Source organism: Tarenaya hassleriana, unplaced genomic scaffold (genome assembly GCF_000463585.1).
Source record: "Tarenaya hassleriana unplaced genomic scaffold, ASM46358v1 Cleome40, whole genome shotgun sequence".
In the NCBI taxonomy this organism is placed as follows: Eukaryota; Viridiplantae; Streptophyta; class Magnoliopsida; order Brassicales; family Cleomaceae; genus Tarenaya; species Tarenaya hassleriana.
In genome coordinates this window covers 936,835-947,626 of record NW_010966882.1, presented here as the reverse complement: position 1 = coordinate 947,626, position 10,792 = coordinate 936,835, and the positions used below count along the sequence as shown (strand labels likewise).

Sequence of the window (10,792 nt, the reverse complement as noted above, 5' to 3'; positions counted from 1 at the left end):
TGTTATGGATTTTCTTCCCTGAAATTGTAAGCAAACCATACAACCATCTCTTTCATCATTATCATCATTCACCCTTCATCAAGTCTTCTCTCTCTCTCTCTCTCTCTCTCTCTCTCTCTCTCTAGATCTCTCTCTCTCTCTTCTCTGATATGTACACACAGAAACACATTATAAAACCACTGCCCCTTTCAAACCCTAAACTTTGCACGACGTAACGAACTGAAAAAACCCACCAATATCTTCAACAAAATGAGAAAACCGGAGCATTCTACGAACGCCAATGTCAACGTCACAATCAGCAACAGCGATACGATGAATAAGGGGCTGTGGACACCAGAGGAGGACGCGAAGCTGATGAAGTACATGTTGACAAACGGCCAGGAATGTTGGAGCCACGTGGCGAAAAACGCCGGCCTCCAAAGGTGTGGGAAGAGCTGTCGCCTCCGTTGGATCAACTATCTCCGCCCTGATCTCAAGCGTGGCTCCTTCTCTCCCGATGAAGAACATCTCATCATTCGATTGCATTCAATACTTGGCAACAGGTATACATATATACATATATATATATATATATTTTGTTATGACAATATGAGTTTGAAATATATACCCATAAACATCCATTTAAAATATATTTTTGTTTGATTCTTTTCTTTTATATATATATTGGAGAATATTACATATACAATAAGATTCTTGAATAAGGATATATGCAATATCTATTAAAACCATTTTTTCTGGTGTTATTTGCTCGAATTTGATCTAAAGGAGAATGAAATTTAATTGGAAAACATATAATATTCCGATTAAAAAGATATTTTTGAAGGTTTATAAGTTAACAAAAAGAGAGAGAGAGAGAAAGTGGATGAAGCAAAAATCCGAAGTAGTTATGAGACATTCACATGGGAGTGTTAAAAAGAAGTGCGTTGCATCTTTCATTGAAAGTGACTTTTGTCTTTTGTAGCTTATTTGCCTTTTAGAGTCTTCCACCCTCAATAGATACCGCACCTACTCTTGTCTTCATTTACTTGTAATATTATCCATAATTTAATTGGAATATCACATGAATCAAACTTCAAATTAGATTTAATAAGTATCCTCTTGACTATATCTATATACTTATTTATATGTATATGAAATCATCACACGCAAATATATATATATATATATATATATATATATATATATATATATTTTTCAGCTTTTGTATAAATTATTTTCCAAAGAAATGCACACTTGATCTATTTCAAATTTCTTAGTTGTGTTAAAAATAAGTTTTCACACTTGATCTCTTTCAATATCTCTGCAACAAACAAAATCTGAAAAAGTAAAACTCACACGATATTGCTTTCAAAAACTTCCCAACTGATTCTATTCATTTGTAAAGAACATGAATTACAACTCTTTTTTGTTCGAGTCTAATCCATCCCAAGAACACAACTCCCCCTGAGTTTGTTCCCCCTTACAACATGAATTCTATCAGCCCATACACTATGTGTACCTCGCACACCCCGTGTAACCCTAGACTCGTCTAGGCCCTTTGAGCGGTTCGCCTGTTTTTTAAGGCTCCCCCTCAGATGCACTTCACTCTCTCTCAAGTATCACTCACCCGTGTTTCCCACACCTATGATTCTCCAGCTCGTTTGCTCTTTTCTCTCTTTTTCTGTTCTGTTGGGATATCTTTCTGTATCTCCCACGTCTTGTATTTATGCATAGCTCCTCTTCTTGTTTCCAATATTTTGCTCAATATCTTCTTTTCTTTTTTCTTGGACTTTATTCCTTTTGCTTGATCTTTCCATTTTTCTTCAATGGCATGTTTCTTTTTCTCTTGCAATCATTCCTTTACTGGTTGTTCCTTCCATTTATTCACATTGACCTGTTTTCTTTTTGCTTGAGATCTTCTAAATGTTGAATCTTCTCTTGATGCTCTTTCCTTGCATTAACATTCTCCCCCTTTTTGACTTTATGCTTATACACACTTATATTTGAACACACATTCATCCACTTGGCTCTTCGATATCGTCCTCAACGATTTCAACCATGCATATTCGCTCAACATCTTTAACCATACACCTTTCTGATCATTCTCTTCTTGTATCATCTCTCCCCCTATGTGTATGACCATATACCTTCCGAGCCATTTCTCCCCCTGTGCATAAGCATAAATTCAAAACCATACCTGAGCTTTCGATTGCTCAATTCTGAGTTAGTGTCTTAGGATCCTTGAGAGAGTTTCTGAAAATCTGGCTGTCGACCCATGTGTAGCAATTGCTTGATGTCCTTTGCCCAGTTAAAACACACTTGTTATCCGCATTGGTCACAAAACATACATCCTTTGTAAACTTCACCTCCATACCATTATCACATAGTTGACTTATGCTGATCAAATTAGCCTTTAAGCCTTGTACGACCTTAACATCCACCAGCTTGGATACTCCACCACATTCCAGAGTTCATTTACCAATGATCTTCCCTTGTTTTCCATCTCCGAATGTGACATTGTTACTTGTCAAACCTACTTCAACATCCGTCGACTGCTTCTGACGTCATGTCATGTGTCTTGAACACCCGCTATCCAAATACCAGACACCATCTCCACTCGTTTGTTCAGACGTACAGGCAACATTGCATGACACATCGGATTTACGGATCCACCTAAGATTCTTCGAAGGATGAGACAAATAAGAGTGATTCAAATTCAAATGAGCGTACCAATTAGAGTTCCTTTTCTGTCGTAGATAATAGCAATTCCTTCGAATATGTCCTCTCTTCCCACAGTAATAGCAGTTTCTGCACTCTTTTTGCTCTCGAGAGGTTCGTAGATCCATTTTAACTTTTGGAGTATTTCTGACGACGCCAAAAGTACTTCTTACCAAGTCAGGTACTTCTCGTTCAAGATTTCCTCCGGATACGAATGTTGAGTGATATTCCTCCTTTCCCACATATCCAAGCCCTGATTGATCTCGTGCACCCCTTCCCTGTCCAAGTAGATGATCCAACTTACTAGTTCCACTTCCAAGAAGATGAAGATTTTTCTTGGTCTCTTCAATTTGACATCTCATGAGTGAAGCTTTTTCTTCTTTTTGGGACAGTTGATGCTGAGTAGATGTCAGTTGGATCTGAGTATTTTTGAGTTCCTTCTCCAGCCGCTTTTTCTCATCCAGTAGATATCCATTCATTCGAACGAGTTTGGTCATCTCGTTGAACAAGTCATCCTCAGTTACCTCTTCATCATCACTTGAATCATCTTCCATTGTTTCTTCTCCTTCTTCAATGATTCCAAAGAATGCAATAGAGTTAGAAACTTCTTCGTCATCAATGTCTAACTCGGTTTTCTCCTTCTCATGAGTGATATATGATTTTCCCTTCTTATGGCCATATTTCATCCTTGTATACCCAAATCCCCTGCATTCATAGTTTGTTGAGTCGAACATTGCATGTCTTCCAAAAGCTTGCATCTCCTTGTATCCATCCATCGTGTGAAGCTTAATCGTACACCGATATGAGAGGAAAAAAGAATTCCTACGATCAGTGACCTGCTCTGATACCAATTGAAAAAGTAAAACTCACACGATATTGCTTTCAAAAACTTCCCGACTGATTCTATTCATTTGTAAAGAACATGAATTACAACTCTTTTTTGTTCGAGTCTAATCCATCCCAAGAACACAACTCCCCCTGAGTTTGTTCCCCCTTACAACATGAATTCTATCAGCCCATACACTATGTGTGCCTCGCACACCCCGTATAACCCTAGACTTGTCTAGGCCCTTTGAGCGGTTCGCCTGTTTTTGAAGGCTCCCCCTCAGATGCACTTCACTCTCTCTCAAGTATCACTCACCCATGTTTCCCACACCTATGATTCTCCAGCTCGTTTGCTCTTTTCTCTCTTTTTCTGTTCTGCTGGGATACCTTTCTGTATCTCCCACGTCTTGTATTTATGCATAGCTCCTCTTCTTGTTTCCAATATTTTGCTCAATATCTTCTTTTCCTTTTTCTTGGACTTTATTCCTTTTGCTTGATCTTTCCATTTTTCTTCAATGACATGTTTCTTTTTCTCTTGCAATCATTCCCTTACTGGTTGTTCCTTCCATTTCTTCACATTGACTTGTTTCCTTTTTGCTTGAGATCTTCTAAATGTTGAATCTTCTCTTGGTGCTCTTTCCTTGCATTAACAAAATCAAATGTCTTGATATATAAATAACTGATAGGGAGATCTATTCTTTGAGTAGCATGTGCGCTATCTTTATATATAAATAAGCATTTTAGTTAAATAATTTAACTAATCTTTCAAACCACGTGAATATCTCCATTACACATATAGTTTTCAACTAGTGACATAAAAATAAATATTACAGAAAAATAAAAAATCTAATAAGTTATATTCTCTATATATATATATATATATTTTTTTGTATGAAGAATTACAACCCAGCTTATGCTAGTCTACCAAAGATTTGGAACCCATGTGAAATTGGTAATGTTTCTCCAAAATTACATCTGCAAGCAAATTAGTTTCTAACTTCTCGCGTCAAATAATACCAAGTTGCAAGTAACGAATCTCTATCATGTGGAGTCTTCTCTATATATTTACGCAAAGGTTTCTTTAAAGATAAGAGTGTAAAAGAAATACAAACAAAACCATGAATCCAAATTTGGATAGTTCAACTGGTAAAACGGAATATCAAGCGTCAATTTCGCTCCGAATTCGAATTTCAAATTTAGAGAGGGATCGTATAATCCAAATCACATAACACAATTTTAAAATTAGTTTGAATATTGATTTATGATATCTGATTACCAAAAAAACCATGGTATCCATGGCGTAGATAACATGATTTTGGAAGAGTTGAATATTTTCTTTCTTTCTTTTTTGATGAAAATATTTTCTTTTTTCTTTTTTCTACGTTTCAAGCAACTCATGTTCCTTATTTCAGTTTACATAACGCACGTGGTCTAATAATTTTAACGCTTTGACAACTTCTGTCTTGTCTTTGACGAAACAGATCTTTGTTAGTTCTGACAATATATTTTCCACTCTTAGGTGGTCTCAAATTGCAGCTAGATTGCCAGGTCGGACCGACAATGAAATCAAGAACTTTTGGAACTCGAAAATCAAGAAAAGGATAAAGAACATGTCGAAGACAAATATTACGAACTTGTCCCCATCACCAAAAGCGAGCGGCTCTTTGTCTTCACCGTCTTCGTCTTCCTCATCTTTGGAGCTCAAAGACATCATCGGAACCTTCATGTCCTTACAAGAGCAAGGATTCAACAACACATCATCATCATCTATGTCTTTGTGCCGCATAACCAACCCATTTCCCATGCTCCACCATCACCATAGCTGTAGCCAGGTATCTGATGACGGTTTTGGCCCATTTGGTGAAGGTTTCTATGGAGTTAACTCAGGGCCACAAGGGGAATTTCACTTTCCTACTTTGGAAAATAATGTGGGATTCAAAGCCATTAGTAATTGGTATAAAGCAGATACAAGTGATTTTGGCTTCGCTGACAACAACTTAGACGACAGTATTAGCAGAGTAGAAGAGTCAGATAATCGAGGAGGAAACCTTTGGAGTGGATTGGAGGGTATGAGAACGGAAGAATGTTATTGGGATCTTGAGGAGTTGATGAACCACGCCGAGCCTTCATTTTCTTTCAACCCCAAACCAAACAAATGACCCTTTTTTTCTTTTCTTTTTCTTTAATTTTCTTGTCCAAAGATAGATACATAGGATTACTAATTAGCCCACAGATGAAACACACGTGTACACATTCCTGAATGCTTACAGATGGAAGGTTTAAATTTGTTGGTATTTCAAAATATATATGGTTCGAGTTCTGTCAAGTTTCTGCCAAACTTCTCGTTGGAATAGTAAAGAACATAAGAATATGAGAAAGAAATAGAGATAAGGGTCTCACTTCATAACGATGGATCACTAACGTTTTGAACTGTTTACAAATTTCAGAGAATCTAACCCAAAAACCGAATCTTGTGCCTTCACTTCCTCGATGCTCATATTCTTCAAATCTCCAACTGTTCTATCATCGAAGTTAACTAGAGAAACTTCCATGACACGGACCTGAACATCTTTATATTTAATTATCTTCATATTTATCGCCCACAAGACGAACTTTGTTTTTGACAAGATGGGATACTGAAGAGTTACACTGCCTTCTCTTATCAACGGTTTTATTTCCGTCGCATTCGTTTCCTCCACTTCGAACAACACTCGAACATTATTGAGATATTTTTCACCACAAATACCTCGCTCACCATGGATGCTTATCCAACAAGTCGATCTCTCCGAGCCATTGCCAATCATCCACGTATTTTCCAGAACCCAATGACGCTCCCAAACAGTCGATAAGAGAGAGCAGTGTAACTATTCAATTTTCCATCTTGTCAAAAACAAATTTCGCCGTGTGGACGATAAATTGGGATGGACAGCTCGTCTCTTATTCTGGCTTTCCTAGCTAACTAATAGGCTATCAGTTTGCTAAGTAAATACAACTTGTGTTTTGAGTGTTAAGAAAAACCGTTGTCAAGGTTCATTCCTCACCTCTCATGCTATTTTCGACACTTCAATTCCTTGACCATATTCAAAAATGGTGGGTTTTGCAAAGTGAACAACTTTATGTCCCGATACTCTAAGAAAATCACAGGTTTTGCTTTGCGGGTACTGCAGTTCGTGGGCGGGCTGGGGGTATCGTGGCAACTATCATTCGGAATTCTAGTCCACCTTTACTTCTACACACGCTACTTCTTCACAAGCAGAGTGGCTCATTTCGGTGCAACATTCACATCTTTCTTATCAGTTGCATCGCCCTATACATTGGAGCGTTAGTTTTGGCATTTCCATGGGACCTCGAGGGATGTGTCACCCAATACGGGTCGGCTCCCATCTCAAACTACGCGTGGTTGGCCAAATGGTGGATCTACGGCTTATCATTTCGGTGGTTAACATTCTTATATGGATCGGAGTCAGTGGAGTCGGGTGGAAGTTCATCTGCCTTGTGGTGAAAATTGACCAGATTCAGTGTGGTGAAACTCGAGATTGCGGATTCATTGTGAAAGAGAATAACTGGGGAAATAGAGGTTTGAAACGATGGCGAGGAAGATAACTCGTAGATCGAAAGAGAGGTTTATGAGATTGTGATTCTTGATCTATTGTGAAAAGAGTGATTGGGGGGAAAAAGATTTGGAAAGAGAATGAGGAAGAGAACATTAGTTTTGTACATTGAAAGCTTTCTTTGGTGGTTTTTCTGGAGCCGACATATTTGATAATATACACACACACAAATATATATATATATATAACGTGAGATTGAAACAACAAGAATCACAAGAACAATTCATGTGGAAGAAGGCAAATGAATATGATAAAATTTCTTACATATTTAGGATGAGATTGAACTTGTAACTAAGGTGTATAGAAGTTCCTATTTTGTGGTATATGATTATCAATTTTTCAAATTCAAAATTTAAACCGAGAAATGGACTGGTTGATTTGTTTCTTTTTGTTTAAAAAATAATTTACAATACTTCAAAAACTCGTAAAATGAAAAAAAAAAAGCCCATAAACTAGAGAATTACTGTTTTTGTATCTTCTTAAGTTGTAATGTAAGAGTAACAATTGAATGTTTATTATTATAAAGGAATTAACATAATCAAATTTTTATGAACCCATATAAAACTTTCCATAAAATATATTTGTTTATATTATACTTCGGGTTCTCTTGAATCATATTAGAATATATTCTGCCTTAGTCCAGATTGATTTGTATTATTGAATCATAAGAACGAGTATTTATTTATATCTGTTGTACAAATTAAACAAGACTTGAAAAAGTTGAACCCTCAAAGAGTAATGCGGAAAACTAATCAGTTCTATTCACTTGAGAAAGATAGTCAAGTACAACTCACTTTTTGTTGTAAGAATCGTACTTACTACACACACCCGAAACTCCCCCTGAGTTTCTTCCCCTCTCACAATGAATTCTACTGATCAAAAAACCTCACCACATAAATCACTCACCAGAGAGAAGAGATTTGCCCAATCGGTCTCCCTCTCAGACTCGCACTCACCAGATAATGAGAACACACTCACTTAACAAAATAGACTTAGAAATTATGCTCCTTCTCTCTCCATCGATCTGCAACTTGTGTCTTCCTTATATAGGCTCCTCCCTTAGCCTCAGATCTCCACGAATTGATTTGATAGACTTCTCCTTGATTCTTGTTGGTTTCGTGTCTATCTTCAAGATCTCATCTTTATCTCTTCAGCTTAACTCTATCTCTTCAGCTTTGACTTCATCTGAATCTTGTCAGTTGCATCTCAGATATCTTCGAGCTTGATCTCGCCGAATCTTTCTCCTGAAATCTCTCAAAAGTTGTTGGACCTGCAACAAACTTTCAACAACCCAAGATACGTGCAAACACATGCACTAAACCCAAGATACGTGCAAACACATGCACTAACAATCTCCCCCTTGTTGGTTATTTCAGATCATGCACACAATTGTAAATCCTTCATCAAATTCCAACAAGCTAGAGTCATCATCAAAAACACATAGAGTCATCGCATAAAGTCATCAAACGCACATAAGTTCAGATCAATAGCATAAGAGAAAAAACATCAGAATCGATCAGATGAGTCCTCCGATGAACTCTTGACCCTCTTCACTTTCTTGATTGTTCCTGACTTCTTCGAGGTTTCTGCTTTCCATGGAGTTTGTTTGGGCATCTCAGGCTCTTCTTCTTCTTCTTCCTCCGAATCTTCTTCTTCTGAGTATAGATCTCCTTCTGCTTCCTCAATTTCTCCCCCTGTGGGCATGAACGAAATAATCAACACACAAGTTTATCTAGTTGAGGAGTACCTGATTGAATAATGAGCACATTACTCAGAGTTGCTTCCACAAATTCATGGACTGATGCACGAATCTTCTGGCAGTGTGTTGCCTGCTTCCTTAGACCGAGTTCCATCTTGATCAGAGCCTTTTCTGCGTCCTTGAGTGTCTCCAGCATCTTCTTGAAGTCCTTCTTACCTTTTCCCTTCTTTCTTTTGATTCTTGACTCAACTACTAGAGGTTTTTGAACAACCTCAGTGTTCTCCTTTGGATCAATGAGTTCAGGGCACTGCTTGATGAGTATACTTTGAATCAAGCAAGGATAGGGTAACCTGAACCTTGCTCTGAAGTTCAGTGCTCTATCCAGAATGTGATCAAAGATCATACTTCCATAATTGATCTTGATTCCCTTCTTCACGCAGTAGATGAGTATCGCCAATCTCTTGTGGATCAGACTCGATCGCTGAGTTGGTAACCAGTTGGATCTGGCGATCTTGAACAGAACTGAAGATTCAAAATTCAGGTCTACTGGTGCTATCTCTTCTTTCCTCTTCTCGTCATAGCTATCAGTGAGTGCTATTTCCAGTTCCTTCTGATCAATCTCTCTATCCAGTTCGTCCATGGTTGCCACCACTGTGTTCTTCAATCCTAAGAACTTATTGATCACTGCTGGAGAGAAGTGTAGGATCTTTCCCCGTATGTACACTCGATGGTACATCGGATCTCCCGCCCTCACAATCTTCTTCGAGATGTTAGCATAGAATTCCTTGATCAGAATTTTGCTGTGTGGGCAAGCATATGTGACAGTTTCTTCTAGTCCTAGACTCTCTAGGAAGTCCCAAATCCCTTGCTCTTTGAAATTGCTGACATTTACATTTCTCTCAACAATTGTGTTGAGGTTCTTCATGTCATTGAATCTTTGTTCGGACTTTTCATCAACAAAGTGATGAGACATGCAGAGGCTTGCCAGTAGCTCCTCATCTTCTGATCCAGAAGGTGAACTGGGTGGTTCCTTTTCTTCCTGAATTTGCTTCTTCCCCTTCCTCTTCTCCTTTCTGTATTCCTCAGAGACTTTTGAGGATTTTGCTGGGGGCAAATGTTTTGCAGCTTCACCTTTCCTTTTCACAGCTTTCTTAGGGGTCTTTTGCTCAGAAATCACCAAACTTGGTTGTGATTTCATCCTCCTTGGGATTTTCTTGACAGGGCTTTTGACAGTTTTCACTGATTTTGTTGCTACTTGAGATCGGGTCCTTGCTCTTTGTTCAGTCACAACTCGTGTATCAGGGCCCTTTCCCTTTTTCTCAGCAACCTTGGCCTTGGCCTTCTTTTGCTCAACTCTGGAATCCACTTCAACTCCATCATCTTCTTTTGGTTTGAGCACCTCCGTCTCTGTTGCTGAGTCCGCAACAACTTCCGGTTCAGCTTCATCCTTGGATTTTTCTTGCCCTAACTGTTCAGAGGGCAGTTCATCCATCCGTTTAGATGTGTCACCCACATCCTTCCTAGATTCTTTATGCTGAACCCTCATGTTCTTATCAAAATCTACTCTCCTTTTTGCTCCTTTTCTAATCAGCCTAGGTTCACTATCCGAGCTCACATCTAGTTCGTCAGTAGGGTAGACAAAAAGATCATCGAGCTTACCCGAATCAGCTTGTTCTGGAGGCAGTGGAGTTTGTAGATCTTTATCTTCAATCTTGGTTGTTTCTTGCTGTGGTTCTTCGGGTATCTTCGCTTCTTGCGTCTTTTCTTCTGGACTTTCGAGTTCTTGGATCTCTTCGCCTACTTTGTCTTCTTTGCTATTGCGAAGACTCTCCCTCGGATTTCGGCGAGATTCTTCTGATGGGTTCTCTTCTGGATCTTCTTCAGCACTCACAAACGAGTTTGAAGATTCTTCTTTCCTGGGTTCACTCGATTTTCCTTCTCCAGATGAACCTTCCTCTGA

The 10,792-nt window shown here is 38.4% G+C and overlaps 1 protein-coding gene across 1 annotated transcript; it reads left to right on the top strand.

Annotated features, from left to right (window-relative positions):
* Positions 1-209: 209 nt before the first annotated feature.
* LOC104824646 (transcription factor MYB46-like) lies at positions 210-5,767 on the top strand. The gene is made up of 2 exons (XM_010556758.1): positions 210-542; positions 5,042-5,767. Exons 1-2 carry the CDS (start codon positions 250-252, stop codon positions 5,679-5,681), a joined length of 933 nt encoding a protein of 310 aa, XP_010555060.1. The 5' UTR covers positions 210-249; the 3' UTR covers positions 5,682-5,767.
* The last annotated feature ends 5,025 nt before the right edge of the window (positions 5,768-10,792 follow it).